The sequence below is a fragment of the Bos indicus x Bos taurus genome, chromosome 25 (genome assembly GCF_003369695.1).
Source record: "Bos indicus x Bos taurus breed Angus x Brahman F1 hybrid chromosome 25, Bos_hybrid_MaternalHap_v2.0, whole genome shotgun sequence".
Taxonomy (NCBI): Eukaryota; Metazoa; Chordata; class Mammalia; order Artiodactyla; family Bovidae; genus Bos; species Bos indicus x Bos taurus.
This window is the reverse complement of record NC_040100.1, coordinates 16,596,332-16,624,033: the sequence shown is the minus strand read 5'-3', so window position 1 is coordinate 16,624,033 and position 27,702 is coordinate 16,596,332. Positions and strand designations below refer to the sequence as shown.

The following is a 27,702-nucleotide window of genomic DNA, read 5'->3' as shown; positions in this document are numbered from 1 at the left end:
AGCCCAGGAGTGGTCCTCTCACAAGCTCTTCTCAGACTGCTTTGTAACTTTCCACGGCTGTCTTTCTCATTGGACTGTGGGCTCCTGGTGTCAGGGTTTGTGTTTGATTAATTTCTCTATTTCCAGAGCCCAGTTCAGAGTCTGGTCCAGAATGAATATTTATCACTATTATTAGATATTGCTTATTATTCTTATGTATTAGTAGCAACAGATAGCCTATCTTTAGCATTTATTATGTACCAGGAAGAGGGTTAAAGCCCTTCCCGATATCATGTCATTTGATTCTATAACAAGCCAGCAGGGTTATCATTAGCTGAGGACATTATGCAGAGAGGCAAATTGCCCAGGACCTTGCTGTGCTGTGCTCAGTTGCTCAGTCATATCCAACTCTTTGCGACCCCATGCACTGTAGCCCGCCAGGCTCCTCTGTCCATGGGGATTTTTCAGGCACGAATACTGGAGTAGGTTGCCATCTTCTCAGTCCAACTGCAAAGCCTCCTGTCATCACCACTCTGGTAAATTGCCTTGCAGAGAGCAGCAGTGATGGAAAGCTCCCTGTTCGCCCCCAGGTAGGGCTGACATACTGACCCTCCCTCTCCTCTGCCCTTCCTGCCCTGCCAGACTCCATCAGCAGCTATGAAGCCCAGATCACGTCTCTGAAGCAGGAGCGGCAGCAGCAGCAGCAGGACTGTGAGGAGAAGGAGCGGGAGCTGGGGCGCCTGAAGCAGCTGCTGTCTCGGGCTCACCCCCTGGATTCCTTGGAGAAGCAGATGGAAAAGGTTGGGGTTGGGATAGTCTACTTGCCCCCTCCCCGGGGACTTGAGAAGATGTTGAGGCAGCCAAAGGTGACCTTGGGGCACAGGGTTTGTTGATGTCCCACTGCCATGTCACTGGGAGCAGGGCACTCAGCAATAATTCTAGGTGCTAACCCTGTACTCAGCATGGGAAAATTGGGACTTCTCTGGTTGTCCAGTGGTTAAGACTCCTTGCTTTCACTGCAGGGGCCACAGACTCATTCCCTGCTCGGGGAACTAAGATCCAGCATGCTGTATGGCATGACTCAGAAAAGTTAAGTCATGTGTCGGGGGCGGCTAACATTTAAGGATACCTCTTACGCACTAGGTACTGTGGACAGACTCAGTGTCCCCAGTCTTTCCCGTGAAAGACAGGTCCATTAGATCCATTTAACAGATGAGTAAGGTGAGGCTCAAAGACGTTTAGTCATTCTTGCCAGGTTATGCGCATAAAAAGGAGCAGATCTGGGACTTTCCTGGTGGTCCAGAGGTTAAGAATGCTCCTCCTGCCAATGCAGGGGACACGGGTTTGATCCCTGGTCCCGGAAGATTCCGTATGCTGCGGAGTAGCTAAGCCCGTGTGCTACAGTTACTGAAACCCAAGAGCCCTAGAGCCCTTGCTCCACAACGAGAGAACCCACCACAATGAGAAGCCCACGCACCATAACTAGAGGGTAGCCCCTCCTCACTGCAACTGGAGAAAGCCCATATGCAGCAAGGAGGACCCAGCACAGTCAAAAAAACAAAGGAGCAGATCTGGGACTTTAAAATCTAGGCAGGCTAGTTCTAAAGCTTTATTCTTAATCTCTATGGCATACCATCACTTTTATTCCTGCTGTCATAAACAATCATAGGAAACACAGATTACCAAACTCTTCACCTTTCAGGGCAAGTTCACATCTTCCCTCATTTGAACCTCACAGCTGCCCTGTGAGGTAGGTACTTACCTCACATTATGCATGAAGAATGTGAGGCTCACCTTATATGTGAGGCTCAGGGAGATGGAGTAAATCTCCTGGTGAGAAGGACAAAGATCTAAACAGGAGCCCAAGAAAGGAAGGCTTCCAACCCACCATTTGCCTGCAGAGGCTGCCACTAGACTCGGATTCCGAGTGTTCCTCAGGGAGTGGTTGAGCAGGGTGGTGAAAGAGAAGGCTCTGCTAAATTAAATCTGCCAGGTACGGTGGAAAGAAGCACAGGCCCAGAGTCAGGAAGTTCCGATCCTGGCCCTGCATCCAGCCGTCATTCATCCACTGTGTGGGCATCTGCAGAGCATGTACTTCAGGCCTCCAGATGGGATCGGAGGTGTTTTGTGTGGGCCACACAGGCTTACCCTACCTGCTGGCAGTGTTCACATAAGAGATTTGGAGGTTTGCACTGAGCTTGTCTGAGATGGGTTTTTTAATTACTCAAGAGGCAGAAATTGTATGAATTGGAAGAGGATGGATGACTGGCCAGTTTCTGCCTTGGACAACTGGGTGGATAGCAGGGTCATTGTTGACCTGGTGCTAACGAGAGGAGAAATGGCAGTGTGAGGTGGTTTAGATTGGCTGTACAAGGACAGAAGAGCCTGTCCAACACCCAAGTTGAGGTGTCCAGAGGCTGTTGACTGTACAAGTTCAACAGAATCCCAAACCTGAAAAGAGAGCAAAAGAAGCAGCCAGCAATATGGCGGTGACAGGAGTGTGGGGAGACATAACACGTAGGACAAAGTTTGAAAACCCAAATCAACAGTGGCTTAAATGAGGTAGAAATTTATTTTTCTTGGGCTTTCCTGATAGCTCAGTTGGTAAAGAATCCACCTGCAATGCAGAGACCCTGGTTCGATTCCTATGTCTGGAAGATCTGCTGGAGAAGGGATAGGCTACCCACTCCAGTATTCTCGCCTGGAGAATTCCATGAACTATATAGTCCATGGGGTCACAAAGAGTCAGACACGACTTTCACTTTTCACTTTTATTTTTATTAGAGTTCAGAAGTAGACATTCTAGGACTGATGTAGCAGCTCAACAAGTCATTAGGAACTCAGGCTCCTCCTATGTTGCTGTTATGCCATAGGTAGCGTACTGCCTCATGATCCAGCATGACTGCTTGAGCGCCAGCCATCACGTCTGCATTGTAGCCAGCCAGAAGGAGGAGGAAGAGGAGTAAATACAGCCTTTCCCCCTGAGGGGTTGACCTGGAAGTTACACCCAGCACATCTGCCTACATCTCATTAGCTGAAACTTAGTCATATGACCATGCTTAGTTACAGGGAAGCTGAGAAATGTAGATGGTATTCTAGGATTCAGGTCACGAGCCCAGCTAAAAATGTGAGGCTCTATGATTTAAAAAGGGGACACATGATATTGGGGGAGAAAAGTATGTCACTCTACAAGTGGGCAACAGGAAGGTGGTTGTGACTTTAGCCACCTACCATGTGACCTGGGGTAAGCCTTGTAACTGCTCCGAGCATCTGTGTTTCTGTCTCTAAAATGGGGGTGATAGCACGTGCCTGGGAGGATTAGAAGAGCTGATGTGCTTGGAGGGAAAGCTCTGGACAGGCCTGAGGCTCCTGCAGTCGGGAGGACTGCCTGTCACTGCCCAACGCCCCTTCCCCTTCCCCAGGCCCACGAGGACTCGGAGAAGCTGCGGGAGATCGTGCTGCCCATGGAGCAGGAGATCGAGGAGCTGAAGGCGAAACTGCTGAGGGCGGAGGAGCTGATCCAAGAGATCCAGGTGAGGGGGTGGCCAGGGGGCGCTGAGGGAGGCAGGGGCGCTGCAGGACCCCAGCCCCTCAGCCTCTTCCCTGCCCCATCTCCCTAGAGACGGCCCCGGCATCCCCCTTCCCTGCACGGCTCCACGGAGTTGCTCCTGTCCCGGGACCCATCTCCCCCGCTGGAGCCTCTTGAGGAGCTGAGTGAGGACGGGGGCCCAGCGGCTGAGGCCTTCGCCCACAACTGTGACGACAGCGCCTCCATCTCCTCCTTCTCCCTTGGTGGGGGGGCCAGCGGCAGGGCCTCCCTGCCCCGCAGCCGCCAGGGCTTGAGCCCCGAGCAGGAGGAGACAGCCTCTCTGGTGTCCACGGGCACCCTGGTCCCCGAAGGCATCTACCTGCCCCCTCCTGGTTACCAGCTGGTCCCAGACAACCAGTGGGAGCAGCTGCAGTTGGAGGTGAGTGGAGAGGGCAGGGCGGGCTGCCAACACACATGCATCTATCCATCCATCTCTCCCTTCAAGTCCTGACTGAGCTAGAGCCGGGCATCCTGCAGTGAAGAAGAAAACTACTCTCTTGGAGCTTCCTCTAGTGAGGGAGCCAGGCCCAGACAGACACACGGGCCCATGAGGAAGACAGCGTCACAGGGTGAGACTCCCACCACAGAACTCAACAGGGCTGTGGAGGGACTTCCATGATTGTCCAGTGATGAAGATACCGCCTTCCAATGCAGGGGCCACAGGTTCGATCCCTGGTCAGGGAGCTAAGATTCCATATGCCTTGCAGCTAAAAACCCAGAACATGGAAACAGCAGAAGTAACATTATACAAATTCAATAAAGACTTTAAAAATGATCAACATACAAAAAAAAAAAATCTTAAAAAAAAATTAGGATTATGAGGTAGAGACTGGCAGGGCAGGAGATCTTCCTAGCTGGCAAGAGAGGTGCTTTCTGAAGATCAGAGACCAAAGGATCTGCAGGTTCCAAGGCCCAGAGGATGGACATACCGTGGTGTGTCTGAGGAGCTGGAAGGCTGCCAAGGAGGGGAAGAGAGATGAGGTCAGAAAGGCAGGCAGGGGCCACAGGAGGTCGGCCTCGGCTTCTGGGCCAGCCATGAAGTTTGTGTTTCAGACCAAGAGCTGTGGGAAGCGTCTGTGGGGTTTAAGGCAGGGAAAGGCCTGCTCTACTTTGGGCTCATCATGGGTCACTGGGCTCTCTGGGTGAGAATGGATTATAATCGGGGGAAGGGGCAAGGGGAGAAGCTAGGTGGCTGCTTGGAAGGGTGACGCTTGATGTAGTTTAGAGGAAGGTGGTGACTGGGGCCGTGGTCCCAGGAGGTGGCGGCCGAGATGGAGACGAGTGGATTTGGAATTCATTCTGGAGGCTGCCGGGCAGGGCCTGCTGGTGGTCTGGACCCGGGTAGTGGAAGACAGAGAAGAGTCAACGTCCGTTCCTGAGCTTTCAGCTGGAATGACTGGGTGGATGCTGGTGCTACCCAGGGAGATGCAGGAGGCAAGGCGTGAGAGGCCTGGAGAGGAGGGAGGCCTCCCCTTGGCCGTCGAGCCTGAGGCCGGGATCTATGGCAGGGGCGGCAGCTGCAGAAGGACCTGGAGAGCATCAGCCGGGAGCGGGACGAGCTGCAGGAGGGCCTGAGACGGAGCAATGAGGACTGCGCCAAGCAGGTGGGTTTGGCCTCAGCTCCAGCCCCGGGGGCCTCTACTCCCGGCTTCCTTCTGGCCCCGCCTCACCCTCGCCTCACCTCCACCCACAGATGCAAGTCCTCCTGGCTCAGGTCCAGAACTCAGAGCAGCTGCTGCGGACCCTGCAGGGAACCGTGAGCCAGGCGCAGGAGCGCGTTCAGCTGCAGATGGTGAGGGCTGCGGGGCCAGGGAAGCCAGAAGAGGAGTGGGAGGGGAATTGGTTGAGGCCCATGTGGAAGGTCAAGACACCTGTCCTACAGCCCTCCCCCTCCCCGATCCGCTCTGGCTTCGCCCTGGAGTTGGTACCAGGCAGATAAGAGGGCTTCCAGGGCACCCAGTACCTCATTTAGACAGAGCCCACCACACACTCAGTGATCTTTAAGCTAATCCCACAAGCCCAGAGCCTCAGCGTTGACGCGTTGAAATTGAGATAATGGGTCCTAGCTTGCAGAGTCATGAGGATGAAAAGCAGAGATTGCAAAATCGGATGCTTTTTGAGACAAGAGAGGCAAATGATTGAACCAGGTCTGGTGTATGGCCAGAAGGAGCAGCAGGCAAACGGAGACCCTGTAAAGGTCTCTTCATTTGTCGAGAGAAGCCAGATCCGGATATTTGTGTGTAGTCTCCCAGGTTTTAAAGTTGTGGTTTAGTCGTTCAGTCATGTCCGACTCTTTGCGACCCCATAGATTGCAGCACACCAGGCTTCCCTGTCCTTCATTGTCTCCTGGAGTTTGCTCAAACTCATATCCATCAAGTCGGTGATGCCATCGAACCATCTTATCCTCTGTCATCCCCTTCTCCTCCTGCCTTCAATCTTTCCCAGCATCAGGGTCTTTTCTAATGAGTCAGCTGTTTGCATCAGGTGGCCAAAGTATTGGAGCTTCAGCTTCATCATCAGTCCTTGAATGAATATCCAGGGACCACATAAAACAACCAGTGTGGCTTGTGGCTGCCACTGTGTGACCTCAAAATCATCGAGGAGGCTGGAGAAAGAGCTTGAGGGTCTTCCAGGTGGTCCAGTGGTTAGGACTCCATGCTTCCACTGCAGGGGGAACCAGGGGTTCCATCCATGCTTGGGGAACTAAGATCCCTCAAGCAAACAAGGGAAAAAAAAAAAAATAATGAGCTTGGGAGCCAAAGACGCTTACTGAAGGGTGTTTCTTCCTTTCTCGGCTGAGAAGGAGGGCGTGGGCTTCCTGGTTCTCCTTCCAGTGTCTGGGAGGAGGGCTCAGGGTCTGGCCTCACAGGAGACGCCGATCCCCTCATCGCCTCGTCCTAACTGTCCACCCCCAGGCAGAGCTGGCCAACTCCCACAAGTGCCTGAGCCACGAGGTAAAGCGCCTGACGGAGGAGAACCAAGGGCTCCGCGCTGAGCAGCCGTCGTCCTCAGTCCCCCGGGTCCTGGAGCAGGATGAGGGCTGGGAGGAGTCGCTGCCCAGCTCGCTGCCGGTAAGGGGGGTGTGGCCCTTCCTCTCCACGCGCAGCGAAGCACTGGCCTGCGGCCAGGGGACGCAGGGACAGACTCAGGCTGCTGTATCAGCTGCATCACTGTGGTCAACTCATGCGGCTTTGCTAAGACTCAGTTTCCTCCTCTGCAAAATGGGGCCACACCCCTTCCCAGCATTGGCACGGAGAGAAAATGAGTTAACAGAGCGCTTGACATGAAGAGGGGCTTCCCCGGTGGCTCAGAAGGTAAAGAATCTGCCCGTAATGCAGGCAGGCTACAGTCTATGGCGTCACAAAAGGTCGGACACAACTGAGCGACTAACACTTTCACTTTGACACAAAGGAAGCAGTCATTTGGCTTGTTATTTTTACTTTATCAATTCTTTTGGCCACACAGAACAAGCCTGTATGCTAAGTCACTTCAGTCACGTCCAGCTCTTTAGGACCCTATGGGCTGTAACTCAGTAGGCCCTTCTGTCCATGGGATTCTGCAGGCAAGAATACTGGCGTGAGTTGCCATGCTCTCCTCCAAGGGATCTTCCCGTCTCAGGGATCAAACCGATGTCTCTTAGGTCTCCTGCCCTGGCAGGAGAGTTCTTTACCACTAGTGCCACCTGGGAAGCCCACCAGCATGCAGGACCTTAATTCCCCACCCAGAGACTGAACCTGCGCCTCCTGCGATGGAAGTACCACTTCTGAAGCCCTGGACCACCAAGGGAAGTCCCTGACTTATTTTTAAGTGACTGGAGATCCACAAAATTGAATTCATCGGAATCTTTGGTTTGTTGAAAGCTATCATTGATCCGTGCATGCCTCCGTCCATCAATTGACTTTATTAAGAATATGAAGATCACCTGGAACCCTTGCCCACCCTGAGAACTATGACTGACATCTCCTTACGTGCGACCCCGCCCCACATTCCTTGGCTCTGCTTCTGCCGTCCCCAGCTTTATCATTCCTTTGCCTTCTTTGGTGTCATTTTTATTATTGGGTTGGCCTAAAGAGTCGTTCTGGTTTTTCCATAACAGCGCCCAGAAAAACCTGAATGAATGTTTTGGCTAAGCCAACACACATGCATGTCTGCCTAAACTGTGGAGTGCTCATAACTTTAGTTGTTTCTGAGCATTACAAGAGCTCCAAGTCTTGCTCTGGGTAATCTGGAACTTGCACTCAACTCCACTCCCGAGGGTCCTCCTACCTGGGCTTGTGCTGCAGGAAGCAGCCATCCAAGGGTGTGTGTGTCCACCCTCCCCACCATCCCCTTTGAGTCCCTGGCCCCCGGGGCCTCTGCCCCTCCTCCCCCCCCCCCACACACACACCACCCTGCAACCAGCCAGTGACTTGCTTCCTCCCAGGAGCTGCAGCAGCTGGTGCGCCGCACGCAACAGGAGGCACGGGCCCGCCAGCAGGCCCAGGAGCACGAGGCCGAGAGGCTGCGGATTGAGATCGTGACTCTGCGGGAGGCGCTGGACGAGGAGACGGCGGCGAGGGCCAGCCTGGAGGGGCAGCTGAGGGTGCAGCGGGAGGAGACAGGTGAGGAGAGGGTGCCAGCCAGCCCCCCTCCCTCCCCAGGAGGCCAGCTCTCACGAGGACCCCCCCACCCCCCCAGGCTCTGGGAGGGGTGAGAGGTGCAGGGCGAGAAGGATGAGCCTTGACCTGTCTTTCTTTCCTTCCCACACAGAGGTGTTAGAGGGTGAGTATGGGCGGGAGCCTGTCCCCGCCAGGCCGGGAGGGGAAGGAGCAAGGGTGTGGGCCTGACGTTTTGGCCCTGCCTGACTCCCCAGCCTCCCTGTGCAGCTTGAGGATGGAGATGGAGCGCGTCCAGGAGGAACAGAGCAAGGTGAGGCAGGACCCGGGCCAGGCCGGGCTGATGGGGGAGGCTGGCAGTGCGGACAAGACCCTCACCGGTCCCTGCTGCCTTTTATGTCTCCCTCAGGCCAAGCGGCAGGAGGTCCTCAGGCCATCACAGGGCACGGGCCGCACAGAAGAGGTCAGGATCAGGGGTGGTACTGAAGGGGTAACCCCGTCCAGACATCCCATCCGAGACCCCAGCTCTATGTCCTGTGCCCCCAGGCCCAGCTCACAGACCTGCTCTCGGAGCAGCGGGCAAAGATGCTGCGGCTGCAGGCGGAGCTGGAGACCAGTGAGCAGGTGCAGCGGGATTTCGTACGACTGTCCCAGGCCCTGCAGGTACTGCATGTCCCTTCCCCACCGGGCTGGCGTGACTCCCGGCGACTTGTCCTAGGTCTTGCAAGGACAGGCCCCCGGCTAGAGGAGTCTTCTTCCTCCCCCTGGGGCTGGCACAGTCCTTTCCTCTTAGCTGTTGCTCCCTGTTACTCGAAGCCCGTGGCCCAGGGCCGGGCTTGTGGGCATGCCATGTGCTCATCTCGTCAGTCCCGCCTGCCCCTGCCCGCCCCTCCTCAGCCTGCTGTCTGAGGACCTACTTCTTCCCTTGAAGTCAGTTTCACTGTGGGTTGGGGAGGAGGAGTCCTGAGCCCTTGCCCCTCGTGGCGGGGAGCAGCTGGCCGGCGGGGTGGAGGCTGCATTTTCCCACCGAGGGCCCTCTGCCTCCCTTGCCGGCCCCCACAGGTGCGCCTGGAACGGATCCGCCAGGCAGGGAGCCTGGAGCAGGTGCGCGGCATCATAGACGAGGCGCCCCTTCGGGACGTCAGGGACATCAAGGACACCTGAGGGGCTGGCACCCGCCCACCCTGGGGGAGACCGCCCTTCACTCCTGAACCATGAGGCCGAGGCTTGAGGGGGTGGTCTCAGGATGGAGTCGTCACCCTCTCCAAGGCCAGGGTCGAGGTGACAGGGCCACCGCTGCCCTGGCCCCTGCAGCACTCCTCCTAAAGACGGCTGGGCCTTCTGCTTCCAAAGATGACACCCGGGCGAGGGTCCCAAGCCCCTCTGTGAGCCAGCTCGGCCCTGTGGCTTTCTGGCTGCCATGCTGCCTCCTGGGTTCCAACCCTCCTGCGCCCGCCGCCACCCAGACTAACAGCCACACCCGTCACCTCACGTCCCCTTCCCCCAGGGACAGCTGCGAGTGGTGGCCAGGAGTCTTGGGGTGCGTCCCCAGGCCCGTCTGCACCCGCGCCCTGGGCCAGGTGGCTGCTTCCCAGACTGCGTTGACACTAAGATGCTTGTCCCCAGGGGCCCTAGCCAGGCCCCAAGATGTGTGCATGGAGACAAGGCCAGATTTTTCTGTCATTTATTTTCAATAAATAAGCAGCTCAGCTCAATCAGTCGCCTTGTCCCTGCGAGCCCCACGGGGTCGGGGAGGGGAGGTTTCACAAGGGCAAAAGGGGGACAGGTTGCTGAGGGGGGAGGAGAAGTGAAGGGGACATAGTGTTTATAAACAAGAATGTCGGGCGGGAGGAATAGGGAACGTTGTGGAGGGTGGGGCCTGTGCCACAGCTCTGGCCGAAGATGCGTCACTATGGGGTGGGGAGGGAGGGCAAAAGGCCTGGTTGCTTCCTTCTTTCATCTTCTGGATCTGGAAGGGGAAAGGGAAGGATGAGACTTTCTCATCTTAGGTGGGGTGGGTGGAGTGGGACCCGAGAAGAACAGTTCCTCCCAGCTCCCTGCCTGTCCCCTGGCACACTCACCTGGAGGGCCCCACCACCACCCAACCACTCACCTGTGTCCCCAGCCCCCCTCCTCCCAACCACTGCAGCCCCAGCAGCAGACAGCTCAGCGCCCAGCCAGCGCAACGCAGCGCAGCCCAGCACACAGTGGTGCCCGACACCCGGCCCCACTCAGAAGCGCGGCGGTGGCGGCAGTGGCTCCAGGTGGAGCTGCGAGGATAAGTGACCTCGGCGCCACCTGAAGGGAGAGGGGCGGGCAAGGGGCACAGCAGCTGGGGCGAGGGCAGGAAGAGGGGTGATACCTGTGACACGGTTCAAAGAGATGGAGGAGGGGGAAACGGGTTATCCTATGGCCAAAGAGGACAGAGAGACACCATTATCCAGGGAAGGAGGCAGGCACAGGGGCCAAGAGGGCTGGGGAGGTTGTGGGGGTGCCTAGGAGACCATGTCTGCATGGGGTTCAGAGGGGCGGGTGGGGGGAAAGGAGGGAAGGGCCCAAGTGGGCCACTCGGCGAAGGGCACGGGCCAGCGGAGCCCAGGACTCACCCACCTGCAAAGGAAGGAGGAAGGGGGCAGGCGCCTTGGCAGCACGCAGGGAGGGGGCTATGCCGGGGCTTTGAGGGGGGGCAGATGGGGCTCCGAGGAGGGGAGCCTCTTACCCTCCAGGTAGTTTCGAGCAACGAACTTGAGGATTTCGTCGAGCCCAATGACTGGTAATGAGATCTTGAGGACCATGAGCCAATGGTACAGGTCCAGGGCTTGGAGCTTGAAGATCATCTAGGGGGGAGGCAGGAAGGGCAGTGAGAAGGAGCCCGCGGAGCTGCCACTGCGCCAGCCTGACTATCCCTCCCTCTGGATCCCTGAAGAGACCCCCGTGGGTGAGGTGGCAGGTGGCTCCTGGCCAGAAGAAGGCTCACCGGCAGAGGGTCCACGTAGAGGATGAGGAAGTGGAGGGACATGGAGAGGCCGATGGAGCCCACCAGCCAGATGTTCACCCAGGGTGGCATCCGCACGAGGGACTGATTCTCAGACAGGCTGCAAGCAGGCGGCAGGCGGAGCCAGGGTGGGGGGCGCACAGGGGAGAGAAGTGATGAGCGGGAGGGCTGGAGGACAAAGGCGGTGGCCTCCAGACAGGTGGCGGGAGGGGAGGTAGGCCCACCTGTTGAGAGCATTGCACATCTCGATGGTGACCAGCACAGACAAGGCCATGGTCATGGGCTGCGGGGCCTCGAAGACCTCACAGTCCACACCCTCGAAGTCTGGGCTGTGCTCCGAGCACTTCATGAAGTGAGTCTGCCGAGGGCGAGGGGAGAAGCTGGGATCCCCAGAAGCCTCCGCCACCCTCCTTCACTGCCCCCTCCTCCCGTCTCGGTCCTGCCCTACCAGCTGGCTGTAGGTGACGTGAGGCCCGTCCTCAGCATACAGGAACCACCAGGCCGCTGCTCCCACGGTGGCTGCACCCACATAGCCTGTGTGGAGAGGAGATGGGCATTGGGGGGGCGGTGCCAGGGCTGGGGAGACAGGAGGGCTTGAGAGGGCTGGTGGCCATGAACAGCGGTGCAGGCAGAGGGCCCACCAGCCAGGGTAGCTGCCATGGGGAAGCTGAGGGTGGGGAAGAAGCTTGGGGTTCCGTCCTGCTCACCCCCAATTGCCATGTAGCGGAAGAAGAGCCAGCCACTGATGAGGGGCTCCTTGGGGGTCCGGGGGGGCCGGTCCATGATGTCCAGGTCTGGGGGGTTGAAGCCCAGGGCTGTGGCTGGGAGCCCATCGGTCACCAGGTTCACCCACAGCAGCTGCACAGGGATCAGGGCCTCGGGCAGCCCCAGGGCAGCTGTCAGGAAGATGCTGCCAGAAGGAGGCGGTCACAGGTCTGTCCTGCCTCCCAGGCCTGTGGTCACCCCATCCCCCATACCAGCCACAGGTTCCCCGCTGATAGCCCTTCCGGCTGCTCACCAGACCACCTCGCCCACGTTGGAGGAGATGAGGTAGCGGATAAACTGCTTCATGTTGTTGTAGATGGCCCGGCCCTCCTCCACGGCAGCCACAATGGTGGAGAAGTTGTCGTCGGCCAGCACCATCTCAGAGGCTGTCTTGGCCACGGCAGTGCCGGATCCCATGGCAATGCCGATTTCCGCCTTCTTCAGCGCAGGGGCGTCATTGACGCCATCACCTGTCTGCAGGGAGAGAAAGAAGGTGGGAGCTGGCCCCTTCCTCGTATCCTCCTTGACACTCTTCCATCTGGGCCCGAATTCCTCCCCTCTGCACATCTCAGCAGGGCCCCCGCTCAGCCATGTCCTCCCTGGGCCCCCAGCTTCCCAAGACCGACATCTCAGTAGACACTGAGCAGACCCCACGTGCCCCGGTCCCCGCACCATCGCCGTGATCTCATCGAAGGACTGCAGATACTCCACGATCTTCGACTTGTGGGTGGGCTCCACGCGGGCGAAGCAGCAGGCGCGTCGGCAGGCCTCCCGCTGCTCGGCCAGGGGCAGGTCATCGAACTCCCGGCCAGTGTAGGCCCGGTCAGCCACATCCTCGTTCTCCCCGAAGATGCCAATCCGTCGGCAGATGGCAATGGCCGTGCCCTTGTTGTCTCCGGTGATCATGATTACTCGGATTCCAGCGTCTCGGCATAGTTGGATGGAGCCCATGACCTCCTTGCGGGGCGGGTCCAGCATGCCCACGACGCCAACGAATGTCAAGTCCGTCTAGGGGGACAGAGCAGAGAGTGACAGACTCAGGGGAGGAGGCTTGGGGGGTGGGAGGGAGAGCTGTGTCTACGCCTGGTGCTCAAACCTCAGCCAGGCCTCTAAGCTCAAGGGCAGGAAACATTCCTTGTTCCCATGAGGGCCTGTGGGATGCCAGGCCCATCCTAGGTGGCAGATCCTGTCTTTCATAGAAAGAACTCGACCTGGAAGTGAGGGAAGTGCTTTCTGCTTTCAGCAGGGCCACTTGCTTGGTCTCCAGCTTTGAGTGTTACCTGCCAGACCACACTGTTCTCTCTATAAAATGGAGTGGACTTCCGTGCTACTCAGAGCAGGTCCACTATGAGATAAAGAGCCGGTCCCAGGATACAGGTTGATGCACCTCTTAAGAAAACCTCACTGTGGGACTTCCCTGGCAGCCCAGTGGCTAAGACTTTACCTTCCAATGCAGGGGGTGCGGGTTTGATCCCTGGTCAGGGAGCTAAATCCCACATGCCTCGGGGCCCAAAAAAATCCCAAAACATAAAACAGAAGTAATATCATAACAAATTCAATAATGACCCAAAAAAACCCCCACAAAACCTCACTGTGAAAGCACGTCAGCTGAACCCAAGCGTGCTTAGTGACCCGGCTGGCTTCTGTTCTGGAACAAGTGCCTCACCCTCATATCAGATGAGTCTACGGACCACAGGCCAAGCGGCCTGGACTGGAAGACTCCTAAGATTCTTTCAAACTCTGACGTCCTGTGACTCCAGGCCCCGTGACAAGGCAGGACATGACGGGTGGCAGAGGGGGTGAGGCAGGTGACTCACCTCGTACTCCATGAACTTGGTAGAGTCATCCAGGACCATCTCCTCTCGCTTGGGGGGGGTGTCCCGAGTGGCCAGCGCCAGGCAGCGCAGGGTGTCCCGGCCAGTACCCCACTCTTTGATCACCGACAGAATCTTCTCCTTCACCGGCCCTGTCATGGGCACCCGGGTGGTGCCCACTCGCACGTAGTTACAGCGATCGATGACCCCCTCAGGGGCACCCTAGTGGAGCAGAGCAACACTCAGAGACAGCTGTTCTTTCCAGCACGTGGTGAGCGGCACGGGTAAAGAGAAGGGCTCAGGATTAGGAAGAAGGGGGGCCAAGGCACACTCGGAAATTCCTGACCTTGACAAACATCTTATTGCCCACAGCAGCCCGGGATTTTGCTGGAGAGCAATAGACAGACATGGACTTTCGGTCCCGGGAGAACTCCAGGGTGAATTCCTTCTTCATTAGCTGGCGGATCACCTGAGAGAGAGGAGACAGGGAGAGAGAGGCCAGACTTGAGATGGATGGGGAAAGAGCAATGATGCTGTGCTAGAAGGGTCCCAGACCCTTAAAAGCATAGCCAAAAAAGATCTGGAGGTCAGAGCAGACCGCAAGCTGAGTCTGAGATAAAGCTGAGTCTGCTACCTACAGCAGAAATGGAGAGAATTCCAAGGCTAGTGGAGCTATGGTCTTAGTGTCCAACTGAAAGCACAATAGAAACAAGATGACGTAGTGCAGCACTGTCCAATAGAACCTTCCAGAATGATGGGTATGTTTAATAATCTACGTGGCCGAATGCAGTGCAACTGAACAGTGGTTACTGAGCCCAGGATACGTGCTTAGTGCATCTGAAGAACTGAGTTTTCACTTTATTTAATAATTTAAATGTAAGCAACCACATGTGTGGGTCTGTGTGTTGTTAGACAGCGGGGAGCTGGTGCCTGGCATGCAGTACCAAGCACCTCATGAAAATGAATGTGCCAAATGCAGTCTGGATGTTTCTCCACAAAACAATAATAGCAACAGTAAATAAAAAATGTTGATGTTTATATTATAATTTGTAAATTTTTAAAAATGAATCCTCTATTGATACTTAGGTGGCTTTCAATATTTTTGTTATATTAAAACAGCAACAAGCATCTTGCCTTTACCAAAAAAAAAAAGAATGAGCAGTGTGGGAAATTTAATAAGACAACCCTGAGGAAATCAATATAGACCTTTAGTAAATATTAACATTGGGAACTTAGAGTAATAATCTCAGATTTGGACTTGTGTATCAGGGAAGCAGACACATATGAAGTAGTCATATTTCTCAAATCCTAAATCAGGTCTTGAAAGCATTAGTCATTCAGTCAGGTCCAACTCTTTGCGGCCCCATGGACTGTAGCCTGCCCCCTTGACTGTAGCCCACCAGGCTCCTCTGTTCATGGAATTCTCCAGGCCAGAATACTGGAGTGGGTAGCCATTCCCTTCTTCAGGGGATCTTTACGACCCAGGAATTAAACCCAGGGTCTCCCACATTGCAGGCAGATTCTTTACCATCTGAGCCACCAGGGAAGCCACAAATCAAGTCTTGAGATCTGATAAAAAAAAAAAATGAGTGTGTTCCTAGAGGCAGTGGGTAGCAGTTGACATTGGGCTGTCCCAGGATAGGTCACTCATGGTTTCTGGGACCAGCTCAGTCCCTTTCCACTAGGAACATGGTGGGGAAGGTGACTGTCGGTGCATCCAGGGATGCTCCAGCTGGGCACCAGAAAGAGTGGTGTAAGTGAGGGTCAGGAGACCCCACCCCAAGTCAGCCTCACCAAGGAAAGCTGTGGACAGGCCAGCTGCTTGTTGGGGCTGGCTCCCAGCACAAGGCCCTGCGGGGCCCCATCTCCTGAGGTTCCTTAGGTCCTGGCCTGTACAGGGTGGAGACAAACGGGAGGGAGCGCCCAGACTCACCGAGTTGCAGGCGTTGGCCCTCTCTACCTTCGAGAGGTTTCTCACTTCAGTGTTGAATACATTCATCTTCTCCACCAGGGTGGTGAGGGCTGTCTCGGTGGCCTCTCCCACCTTCTCATAAATACCTTTGGTCTGAGAGGGCAGAGAAGGAAGAGGAAGTAGGTGCCCTGGGCTCCTGGCCCCTTGCTCCCACCTTCCACCTAGAACGGGAAGGGAGCAAACTACTCTCTTCCCCTTACACCCAGGAGAGGCTTGGTACGAGGGACCCCCTCCCCCAGATCCCTTCTTTGCAGCCTGTGGGGGAGGCCTGGACGCAGCCAGCTCGAGGGGCAAGGAGGGGCCGCTTCAGGAGAGGAGAGGTTACCTCATTGAAGTCCAAGGAGGAGTCATTGCAGAGGGCACAAATGGTGGCCAGCTCCACCAGCCCGTCATACTGCCCTGAGCGGACTGGCTTATCATTCTTCAAGCTGGCGGCGGGGCGGGGAGGAAGGAAGGGAAAGAGACAGGTAGAGAAGATGGGGAATGAGATGCAGAGAGAGCACGGGGAAAGCAGCGAGGGACGGGGGCAGGTGGCACCAACGTGGTGATGAGCGGCGGCGGGAGAGAGAACGAGGCCAGGGAAGAACAGGAGAGAAACAGGAAGACAAAACTAGAGGGAGGGCCCCGGGGGAGAGAGGAGGTGTGTGTGTGTCTGTGTGTGTGGTGGGGAAGGGGCACAGGGAAATGGAAGACGACCTTTGAGGGGACTTACACCTCTCCTTCAGGAGCGTAAGTGGAGCCAGTGACAGAGAACTCGTTCAGCAGGCAGAGGTCCCCATCTATCCTGTCGATGATGAACATCTGCAGAGAAGGGGGTGTGCACACATGGCTAACTCTCCTTGTGTCCAAAGGCAGTCTGCACCAAGGCAAGGCCCAGGCCACGAGCATCCCTGTCCGGCCAGCTGCACACACTCACCCAACTTCCCCCCACCATCCCCCGACTCATTCTTCCTTTTTCCTTCCTGCATCCTCCCCTTTCCCACCACTCCCTTGCAAATCATTCTTCTTATTCTGTGTCCATGGCCTTAAAAGTTACGGGACTTCCCTGGTGGTCCAGTGGTTAGGACTCCACACTCGCAATGCAAGGGGCCTGGACTGGCTCCCTGGTCAGGGAACTAGATCCCATGTGCTGCCACTGAGAGCCCACATGCCGCAGTGAAGATCAAAGGCCCCAGGTGCCACGACTAAGACCCCGTGCAGACAAATAAATAAAATGAACATGTATGTATTTTGTAATTATTGCAGGGCTTTCCTGGTGGCTCAGTGGTAAAGAAGCCGCCTGCTAATGCAGGAGACACAGGTTTGATCCCTGATCCGGGAAGATCCCACATGCTACGGATCAACAAAGCCTGTGTGCCACAACTGTCGAGCCGTGCTCTACAGCCCGGGAGCCGCAGCTACTGAGCCCACGTGCCATGGAGCCCAAGCTCGGCAACAAGAGAAGCCACCAAAAGGAGAAGCCTGCACACTCAACGAGAGAGTAGACCCTGCTCGCCACAACGAGAGAAAACCTTGCGCAACTAGAGACCCAGCACAGCCAATAAATAAATAAAATTATTTTTTTTAAGTTATTGAAGGTCACACTGAAGGTCCCTCCAGATCAATTGGTAAAATAAGAGGTGCATCACAAGGTGTTCTGGGGACTGTGGCCACCGGTCCACGTGCCAGCACGTGACCCATCTACAGCTCCAGCCTCTTGCAGCCAGATCTTCCAGTTTTGCAGGAAGAACTAGAAATTCAGGTTATTTTTCTATGAAATCTCTTAACTTTTCAAATGTGGGCAATGAGTTCATTTTTATGAAACATGACAGGAGCCCAGTGGCCTGGCTTTGACGCCTGTGCTTTGGAGGGAATGTAGGTCACACAGCACAGAGGCGAGAAGCCCACCCTGAACCAGAGCAAGTGTGGAAGGGATGGGGCTTAAGACATGTTCCAAGATAAAATGGTTCTGCGGCCAGCAAAGTCTGGGAAAATCTGGGTTAAAAAAAAAGTGAAATCCACCCTCTCTACAGTCAGCCTCCTCTGAGGCTTTCAAACGCCAGCAGGCCTGTGCCTGGTCTGAGAGGCCTTGATTCTTTGGACAGTCATTTCTATTTCACAGACATGGTAGTCCAGAGAATTGTTTTTAGGTCAGGGGTTCTCTGCCTGGGGTCCATGGATGACCCCGCAGACCAAGGGATCTGTGAACTTTGATGGCAAAACAAAACTAACATCTTTTTCAGGTATACCTATGGCTGATTCATGTTAATGTTTGGCAGAAACCAACACAATACTGTAAAGCAATTATCCTTCAATTAAAAATGAATAAAAATTTTAAAATTACATTTCATTTTTTCTCTTATATTTAGCATTTCCTTCCAGTTATGAATGTGGGCAATGCACCACGTTAGCATTAGCAAAAGCTGTGACTTGGCCACCAATAAAATCATAAACACTCTCCTATCACGTTGCACTGTTTCAGGGCTCTCAAAATAGCATTTATACTCATCCCTGCCTCAGCGTTACGGCGCTTATGAGAACTACTGTTGGACTTGCTACTTAATACATTATTAAAGGAGCATATGTGTTACCAAACCACGAATCTGTTTTTAAAATATTTTGATTGCTATATTTCAATCAGTGGTTTCCTCTGTAATCCAGCGCATTTTATTTCTGTTTTTGCCTGCGCTGCCCGGCTTGACAGGATCTTGGTTGCCCGACCAGGGATGGAACCTGGGCCACAGCAGTGAAAGCATCGAGTCCTAATCATCGGACCGGCAGCAATTCCCAATCCAGTGTATTTTAAAAACAGGATCTTGTGTGTTTTACTTTATACACTGAAAATATTAAATGTAGAGGTCCAGACGGTCAAAGGGTCCAGGGCACAGAAAAGATCAAGGGCCCTGGCTCAGGAAATGCCATTTGGGATTCATGCGACCAGGTTCCTCCTGCCCCGTCACAGAGGACCACTCTGGAGGGTAGTCTGGTGCACAGGCAGGTACTCTAGGGCCAGACAGACTTGGGTTTGAAACTCAATTCTGCTCCTTATTAACTGTGCATGGAATTTCCCAGAGCCTCAGTTTCCTCCTCTGGAAAACTGGGTAACAAAACCTTCCCCTGGTGGGGCAGCTGTGGGGGATTAGAGCTTACACACGGCAGTGTCTGGCACACGGATGGGGGCCACAGAGAGCTGTCTGACGAGGACAGGCGGGCTTCTCTGCCCCCTCTCACAGCTGGCAGGATGGCGCCCTGTGCCCTCCGAGCATTTCTTTCTCAGGCCCAAATGAGAAGCTGCCCGTGATGAAGGGGTCACGCCCACCATTTCACCTCCCATCTGAGTGGGAGTTGCCACCCTGCCCTGACCTTGCAGACAGACATCTGGTTGGTGGTGAGGGTGCCCGTCTTGTCGGAACAGATGACAGAGGTGCAGCCCAGAGTCTCCACGGAGGGCAGGCTCCTCACGATCGCGTTCTTCTTTGCCATCCGGCGGGTGCCCAAGGCCAGGCAGGTGGTGATGACTGCAGGAAGGCCTATGGGGAAGGAGGGGGGGTGAGGGAACTAAACCGGGGCACAGAGGGAGACCTAGTGGGCTAGGCTGAATGCGTGTGCGTGCGCGCGCGTTGTGTGTGTACAACGCGTGCTCAGTTGTATCCAACTCTTTGGGACTCCGTGGACTGTGTAGCCCACTAGGCCTTTCTGTCCATGCAATCTCCCAGGCAAGAATATTGGAGCAGGTTGCCATTTCCTTCTCCAGGGGGACTCTTCCTGACTCAGGGATTGAACCCATCGCGTCTCCTCCACTGACAGATGGATTCTTTTACCAACTGTGCCACCTGGCTGAAGAGCAGCCCCCAAAGATACCCGGTCCTAATCCTTGGGGCTGGTAAATGTTATCTTATTCAGATAAAGGGTCTTTGCAGCTGAGAGGAGCAAATGGGAGGAGACAGAGAGGTCGCCCTACCCTCGGGGATGGCAGCCACAGCCAGGGCCACGGCGATCTTAAAGTAGTAGATGGCACCACGGATCCAGGAGCCCCCATGCACGGGGTCGTTGAAGTGGCCAATGTTGATGAGCCAGACGGCCACGCAGATGAGGGAGATGACCTTGGAGAGCTGCTCCCCAAACTCATCCAGCTTTTGCTGCAGAGGGGTCTTGTCCTGCTCTGTGGCGGCCATTTGGTCACGGATCTTCCCAATCTCGGTGCCCACACCGGTGGTGGCCACAATGCCGATGGCCTTGCCGGCTGCGATGTTGGTGCCCTGGGAAGGGGAAGAAGAGGCAGGGAGTCAGGTGAGGCCCCAGCTGTGGGCCTCATCTCTTCCCTTGCCGTCACATCTCTCCCAGACCAGGGCCCCCTGGCTGGAGAACAGGACAGCTGGCCCTGAAGGGCTCACCGAGAAAAGCATGTTCTTCTTATCCTGGTTGACAGCTCGGGGGTCGGGAACAGGTTCTGTGTGCTTGATGACAGAGACAGACTCGCCTGTGGAGAAGGGCCGGACGGGCTTTCAGATGACGTCATATCTTTCACTCAGACTTCCTGCCCCTAACTCTCTCCCTTCTCAGCCTAGGAAGGATCAAGCAACAATCCTGGAGGAAGTCTGGACTCTGAAAAGAAGCCCCTGGAGGTAGACGGGAAACTCATTGCCCTTAGAGGAAAAGGCCTTGACCCCAATCCCCGCCTGACTATGCACAAACTGCCTGGCTTTGGATGACTTAACCTCGGTTTGCTCTGCTGTGAAACGGGGACAATGATGTGCACATTTCAGAACACAGTCTTGGTAAAAATCAAATAAGCGGATGTACCTGAAAGTGCGGTCTCAATTGGAGAGTGCTTTCGTGGAAGGGAGAGGCCCCCACCCTGGGGACCTTGTATCCCTCACCGGAAGGGCAGGAGCTCAGGCAATCACCCTGAGCCAGCCCAGCTGGCCTCCTTGGACCACAGAGCAAGCTCACTGGCTCTCTCTTCTCTCTCCCAGGGCAGAAACGGAAGCAGCTGAGGTGTTAAGTGGATCTGAACCCTGTATCTGATCCTAGAACCTATGCTTCCTCACTTGAGGGCTTTTGAAGAGGCAAGATGGTTCTCTGGGTGACGGTGCCCACGTATCTGTGTGGAAGGGATGAGTTATGGGCGATCTGGAGATGGGCATAAACATCCCACTGTCTCCCATGACCCCCTGTGTTCCAGGCTCAGGCTGTGAGCAAAGCTGACCAGGGCAGACATCGCTGCCACGATGGGGCCAGGACAGGGGCCCTATGGCCAGGGGTCCCCTTTCTCTCTGTCCACTCAGTTCCTCCCACATGAAATCCTCCTGTGATGCATCCCCCGCCCTGCCCTCTGGCCAGTAGACCTGTCAGGATGGACTGGTCGACCCGGAGGGTGGTAGACTTGATGGTGAGGATGCGGATATCTGCCGGGACCTTGTCCCCCACTGTGGAGAGAGAAGAGGGGCATGAAGTCAGCAGAGAAGGGAGAAAACCCCATCTTTGTCTGAAGACCCCTCCTCCTTCAGGTCTCAGGGGGTCGTCCTGTCATCCCAGCAAGGCTCTCCCTCTAACCCTCACTGCCACTGTCTCCCTGCCGAATGTTCTTCTCCCTATTAGGCAACCACACGGACTGTAGCCCACCAGGCTCTGCTGTCCATGGGGATTCTCTAGGCAAGAATACTAGAGTGGGTTGCTGTGCCCTCCTCCAGGGAGTCTTCCCGACTCGGGGATCAAAGCCATGACTCTTGAGTCTCCTGCAGGCGGGTCCTTTACCACTGAGTCACCAGGGAAGCCCTAAAAGTGAGGATGCTAAGTCACTTCAGTCGTGTCCGACTCTGTGCGACCCCATAGACAGCAGTCCACCAGGCTCCCCCGTCCCTGGGACTCTCCAGGCAAGAACACTGGAGTGGGTTGCCATTTCCTTCTCCAATGCGTGAAAGTGAAGTCACTCAGTCATATCTGACTCTTCGTGACACCATGGACTGCAGCCTACCAGGCTCCTCCATCCATGGGATTTTCCAGGCAAGAGTACTGGAGTGGGGTGCCATGGCAGACAGCAAAACAGAGAGGGAAACGAGAGGGAGAAAGGTGAGGAGGGACAGGCATGAAAAGAACTAGAGTAAATAGGGTGAGTCAGGGACCTCCCTGGCAGCTCAGTGGTTAAGACTCCATGCTTCCAATGCAGGGGTTGCAGGCTCAATCCCTGGTTGGGAAAGAAGACCCCACATGCCACAAGAGGCAGCCCCAACCCCCAAAAAATAGGGTAAGTTGGACAGACGTATATCCATGGACGAGAACAAAGTGGAACAGCTGGAGAAGGTACAAGAAACAGGAAAAAAAAAAAATTGGGAGTTGAGAAAATCAGTGTCAACCCAGACAAAAGGTGGAGTAAGAAGACAGGAGAGGGAATGAGAAGAGAAGATGCAGGAGGAGAGGGGACAGCGGTGGAGGTCCTGCCAGGTCCACATGGAAGGGATGGATGCACATCAGAAGCCTGCTGGGCCGTGGTCTGAGCATCAGGGGAAGGCAGGAAGCCAGCGTGAGTGAGCTGGGGAGATGGGCTGGGGAAAACGGGCATCTGCAGGGAATAAGGCAGGGGTGGTGGCTTCAGTGGGGTGGGGGCAGGGGGGAGCCATAGACAGCAAAGAGCTGATAAAAGTGGGGGAGGCCAAGGGATGTGCACAGAAAGAGGGGGTCAGCCTAGGAAACCGCCTGGGAGACACGGCGGATGCCCCACCAGACTTGGAGACCTCTCCACGGAAGAGAACCACCCCCCAGCCTCATCCCGCCTGGTCCCAAGGCTGGTCCTGGGGATGGGGTTTGACTGCTCTCCTTTTCCTGCTCCCAAGGTTCCTCCTCCCGTGCCAGAGGAAGCTGACGGAGGAGGGAGGAGGTCAGCAATGGAGTTGGGCGGGACACCCTGTCACCCAAGCCAAAGGGATATTTATAGACATTCATGGCGCTGACTCCAAAGCGTCATGGTGGCAGATGGGCCCTGGGATGCGGCACTGGGGTCTTCAGCCCGCCCTCCCTTTTGCCAAGCTTCCCAGGGTAGCAACTTGGGTGTCTGGTGGAGGGAAGCAGGCCCTAGAAAGACACAACTCCCTATGCCAGGGGCCTGGAGACGTGGGAAGGCCTGCGTGGGGCAAATATAAAAACCGCTGAAGGGGGCAGAATCCCAGTAATCTTAGCCTCCTGGCCCCCACCCCTCCCTGGTCAGGCATTAAGTGTCCCTCGCCGGAGAGGCGGGGCCCTCCTTGAGCTCCCCTCCTCCAGGTCCCGTGCTCTCTGCTGGGGCCTGAGTTTCCCTTACATGGTCGGGGGCTCGAGCCTCTGGCCCCCCCTTCCCTTCTACCGTCGCTCCTTCCCCTTTGAGAGGCCTCAAGGGCACGGAGAGGTCAAGATTTAAAGCTGACCAAGCTTGGGGGTGGGTGGAAGGAGAGGGAAGCCAGGCCTCAGGAGGGGGTGGAGACGGGGCCCTTGGCAGGGCCTGGGTTCCACCTGTCGCTCGCAAGGGCTGGCTGAGAGGAGGGGGAACAAGGGGTCTGCCTGCAGCTTCGGGGACAGGACTGGCTGTTCCTGCTCAGACTCTGGTGGAGAGGATGTGCCGTGGCCACAGTGCCCTGGAGTGACCCCCGAGGAGTCTGAGAAGAAGAAGCCGAGACTACCAGACATCATCCTGGCTACCTCCTGGACACGGGATCGGGGCTGAGCAGCCCCCACCCTCCCCACACACATCTTCTTGGCCTCAAAACCCATCCTGGACCACTCGTTCCCATCACTCACCAGCCACCTCCACGATGTCTCCAGGAACAATATCCCGAGCTTTGATCCTTTGTACTGACTTGCGGTCAGCCCGGTAGACCTTCCCCATCTCGGGTTCATATTCCTTCAGAGCCTCGATGGCATTCTCTGCATTCCGCTCCTGGGGGGAATAGGGTTGAGGAGAGGAGGGTCAGCAGAGAAAGGAAGGTAGTGGAGTGAGAAGGGACCGATCAAGGAGGATGGGGTGGGGTAGAGATGGAGGAGCAGGGGCCAGAGTCGTGGGGGAAGTTGGGGCATCACAGAGGAGGCAGGTTATGTGGTCCTGGCTCCTGGCCCAGGGGAGCAGACAAACTTCACACGATGAGTGAGGATACCGTCACCCATAGCTGAGAATAGGTGAGGGGGTTTAAGGCCTTTCCTGGTGGCTCAGACAATAAAGAATCTGCCTGCAATGTGGGTTTGATCCCTGGTTGGGAAGATCCCCTGGAGAAGGGAATGGCTACCTACTCTGGTATTCTTGCCTGGAGAATTCCATGGACAGAGGAGCCTGAAGGGCTACAGTCCATAGGGTCGCAAAGAGTTGGACACGACTAAGCAACTAACACTGCTACTACTACTACAGGGGTTTTGGGAAGAGAAAGAAGGAGAATCAAAGAAAATCAGGAAGCAGGGGATAGGAAAAGCAGAGGGTGGGAGAAAGCAAGAGGAAGAAGGATATCAAATGAGCATTTACTGAAATCTTCCTACATGCCAGACACAGGGCTGGGTACTTTCACACTCATCATCTTGTTAAATTTCACCACAACTCAAGGGACAGGATTATGAGTCCCATTTTATGGATGAGGAAATTGAGACTCAGAGAGATGAAGGCATCTGCCCAGGGTTGAACAACCAGCAAGTGAAAGTGGGAATACCAAGTCTCCTGAACTGGGCAAAAGGACCAGATACTAGGCAAGCCCAGGGTAAGTGATGGAGGAGGAGGAGACAGGGAGGGAGGCTGGCCTCAGGTCCAGTGTCAGGATGTGAAGGAATGGGGGGGTGGGGTCAAAGCTAACCTGCCAAACCCCCACGATGGCATTGGCAATGAGGATCAAGAGGATGACAAAGGGTTCAACAAAGGCGGTGACAGTCTCTTCGCCTTCCTCAAACCAGGCCAGCACCTGGGGAGCAAGGGAAGGAGATCAACAGATAATAAAGCCCCTCAGGTGGTTAAGGGGAGCAGACAGAGATGAGAACACGTGCAGGAGCAAAGGGGGCGGGGCATCACGGAGGCACTGCAGCCCCACATCCCTTTAAGTGCCTACACGGTCCACTCCTTTAACTCACACGAGCGCAGCCACTGCTGTTATTCAGCGAGAACAGGCGGGCACAGACATGCACAGCTCGGGGATTAACTGGGAATGCTTTCAGGTTTCCCTGACCAAGTTGCTGGCTTGTAAACGAAGCTCAGGGGACACCCAGGCCAACTACCCCCAAGCCACATCCATCCCACGGGAGCCAAAACCCGATAGAAAAAACCCTGTGGTCCTCGCAGGCGCCCTGCCCACCCACAGCCCTCCCCCACAGCCCGAGGCAGGGAAGCTCCAATTTCATGAGGGAGCAGGAGGAGGGGATAGTGTTACAGGGCCTCCTGTACACACCCCACCCCAGCTGTTGCCACTGCCAGGCAACAGCCCCAGGCAAATGTCAAGGAGCAAATCTGAGAAGGGAGAAGTGAGGTTCTGCCAGCTAGTACTCAAGGGCCCGCGAGGCCTCTACCACAGAGACCAGGGGACAAGGAGACGCTTTTGCCTCCAGAGTCCTGTCTTCCAGGAGGACTACGATGTTAAGGAAGGAAGTCCAAAATGCAGGCGGGACTGCTAGGCTGGTGTGTGCGCAAGGAAGCTCCAGGGCAGGAGCAGAGGCAGGCCCTTGAGAGGGAGTGGGGGCAGCCCTGAGGTTGAGGGGGAAGGGGAGGGTCAGGTCAAGTGGACGAGGAAGGGGGTCCCGGGAGTTCCAGCGCTGATAGGGGGAGCAGGGAGGCGAGGCCCAGGGACAGGTAAGGGGTCTGGGCCTTTGGGAGCCTTTGGAGTCCCCCTCGCACCAGCAGCTCTTTCCCGCCTCTAGGAGGGAGTCTCTGTCTCGACCAATCAGCGTCAGGAGGGAGGGGCAGGAGCTTCTGGACGCTCGGGGATTGGCGGAGCCCTGTGTGAGCCCCGGGGCATGCTGGGAGCCGCAGTGGCCTGGGAACAGCAGTAGTGTCTGAGCCCCGGAGCCCGGCGCTGGGGGGGTAACCCGAGCCCTCGGAGCCCTTGAAGCTCCGGGGGCGGCTTAGCTTCAGTGTTTTGGCTGAGAACATCCTTAAAGCTTAAAATAAAACCTGCCTGCGGGGTGTGGGGGAGGACAGAGGAGTATGCAAGTCAGCGACATCCCACTCCCTCAGTTCTAGTCTGTAGGACAGGATGCTGAGGGCTTGGACCAAAGGAGCCGCTGATTTGGGGTTGCCCACGAGCAGATTCTCCAGATCCCCCCAATCTACAGCCCAGGCTAGCCCCTAGATGCACCCCCCTCCCCCCACCACCGCGCAACATACTTACAAAGGAAATGCAGGCGGCCAGGAGAAGGATCCGCACCAGGAGGTCTTCAAACTGCTCTAACACCAGCTCCCACAGGGACTTCCCTGAGGGCAGAGGCAAGGGGAGGGGAGGGAAGTGCGGGGGGGGGGGGGGGGGGGGGGCGGCGGTGTTAAGGTCTAACGGATGAATGCAGGGACTCCAGGTGCAGGCTGGGGTCCAGCCTGGAGCAGGAAGGGTCTAAGGTGACGGGCAGGCCATTTGGTACTGAGAAAAGGGCTGAGGGAGCTGGCCCGAAGTCCAGAAACAGGCTCCTCAAAGTGGTGGGCAGTTGTTCAAGGATTGGATGCCTCAAGGAGAACGTGCCTGGAAACTTCTGCCCCCAGCCAGACTCTAACCTTTGAGGAGGAACATTTCCCCCGGGAATTGGAAGGAGAGGACAGGGAGAAGGGAGTGGGGCCCAGAGGGAAGGAGGTGTCATTTATGAGAGCTCAGGGCTTCCAGTAACTTACCCTCCTCAGCAGGGAGCTCTGCCCGGGGAAAAAGAAGAAAAGGACATTATTCATTTGGCACTCAGTCTAATGCCACCCACAACCAGGACTTTGTGGCTAAGGTAAGAGAATCAGGCCACGAAAAAACTGAGGTTCACTGAGGTTGTCCCAAAAAACTTCCCAAAACTCAGGGACTCAGGGATCCTGCTTTCTCAGTATCCTCCCCTCCCTTGCCCTCAAGTGACCAGGTCTTGCCTCTTCCCTAAGATACCCTGGAGGGAGAGGCTTCAGTGTGTGTGTGTGTCAGTGTGTGTAAGTGAGTCTGTGTGTGTGTGTCTGTGAGTGTATGTTGTGGGGATGTAGGAGGGCATTACCAGCCTTTTCCTCCAGGGAACACTTACCATTATGGCCATATTTCTCCAGATGCCGCTTAACTTGGTCCGGGGTGAGGCCTGTAGTTTCGCTCACCCCAAAATAGGCCAAACATTCTTCTGTGGTCTTGGAGTGCGCAGCCTCCATGGTGCTCCCTTCCTGGGGGCCAGGGGGCGGTGTGTTCCTTCTGGGGGGGTTCTCACACGTCGGGGGCCTTCCTCAGTGTGTCCACCTGCCTGTTTGTCTGGGTTTCTTCCTTTTTCTTTCCTTCCCCCCCCAGGTTATTCTTCCCTCCACGAAGCTCTGACCCCCGTTCTACTTACAGCAGCCAGCCACCCCCCCAGCCCCCAGCTGGTCCTTATGAGGGAGTGGGGGGGGCCAGGCTCCCCCCTCCCTCAGACCAGGGATTGGCTGGCAGGGACTCTAGCAGGAGGGGTCAGAAGAGAGAGATATTTCTGCTGACGAGGGGGAACAGTGGGGCTGCAGCCTGAGATGTCACTCATGAGGGAAGCTAAGGTGGCCCCAGCTCTAGGGAAGGGGGGCAGGGAGAGACCTCAATTTCTGTCTTCTGCTGCTGAGCCCTTCCCCAATTGCCCCAACTTCTTGAGCTGCACTGAATTTCTTATTCCAGAGTCACCCCTTCCAGTTTTCCCTTCAGCCCCCTTCTCTCTATTCCCTTTCCTCGAACCCCCTTCCCATCTCATCCACCCTGAACCTACTACTGCTGCAGTCTCATCCTTCCTTACTGAGTTTGTTGAAATGGCAGCAGAGATACCCAGCCCTCAGGGGGCTGAAAAGGGGGAGAACATCCTTTGGGGGCAAGAGGAAGTGGCTCTAGAGGGACAAGGGG

The 27,702-nt window shown here is 55.9% G+C and overlaps 2 protein-coding genes across 4 annotated transcripts in view; one reads left to right on the top strand and one right to left on the bottom strand.

Annotated features, from left to right (window-relative positions):
* The window catches only part of RABEP2 (rabaptin, RAB GTPase binding effector protein 2), a 12,632-nt gene extending 2,754 nt beyond the window's left edge, over positions 1–9,878 (top strand). The window contains exons 3-14 of one of the 2 annotated variants that reach the window (XM_027527137.1): positions 622–779; positions 3,402–3,512; positions 3,600–3,947; positions 5,077–5,172; positions 5,262–5,360; positions 6,484–6,639; positions 7,992–8,169; positions 8,318–8,329; positions 8,421–8,476; positions 8,573–8,626; positions 8,710–8,826; positions 9,226–9,878. In XM_027527137.1, coding sequence (XP_027382938.1) covers positions 622–779; positions 3,402–3,512; positions 3,600–3,947; positions 5,077–5,172; positions 5,262–5,360; positions 6,484–6,639; positions 7,992–8,169; positions 8,318–8,329; positions 8,421–8,476; positions 8,573–8,626; positions 8,710–8,826; positions 9,226–9,327 — 1,487 coding nt within the window. In that variant the 3' untranslated portion in view covers positions 9,328–9,878. Of the gene's footprint in view, positions 1–621; positions 780–3,401; positions 3,513–3,599; positions 3,948–5,076; positions 5,173–5,261; positions 5,361–6,483; positions 6,640–7,991; positions 8,170–8,317; positions 8,330–8,420; positions 8,477–8,572; positions 8,627–8,709; positions 8,827–9,225 lie in introns of those variants that run through there. The other variant, XM_027527138.1, reaches the window with a different exon arrangement.
* ATP2A1 (ATPase sarcoplasmic/endoplasmic reticulum Ca2+ transporting 1) lies at positions 9,832–27,702 on the bottom strand. Of its 2 annotated transcripts, XM_027527132.1 has the most exons (23): positions 26,882–27,186; positions 26,502–26,519; positions 26,014–26,096; positions 24,493–24,597; positions 23,459–23,597; positions 21,037–21,117; positions 20,083–20,168; positions 19,650–19,947; positions 19,052–19,218; positions 16,422–16,510; positions 16,035–16,137; positions 15,671–15,802; positions 14,084–14,206; positions 13,741–13,959; positions 12,596–12,931; positions 12,177–12,397; positions 11,866–12,068; positions 11,607–11,692; positions 11,383–11,516; positions 11,141–11,258; positions 10,883–11,000; positions 10,526–10,570; positions 9,832–10,132 (listed from the first exon to the last, which is right to left on the bottom strand). In XM_027527132.1, the coding sequence occupies exons 1-22, from the start codon at positions 26,997–26,999 to the stop codon at positions 10,566–10,568; spliced, it is 2,982 nt and encodes a 993-aa protein (XP_027382933.1). In that variant the 5' UTR covers positions 27,000–27,186; the 3' UTR covers positions 9,832–10,132; positions 10,526–10,565. The 2 variants fall into 2 exon arrangements, with proteins under 2 accessions (XP_027382933.1, XP_027382932.1); XM_027527131.1 differs by lacking the exon at positions 10,526–10,570 and having other exon boundaries at positions 26,882–27,702.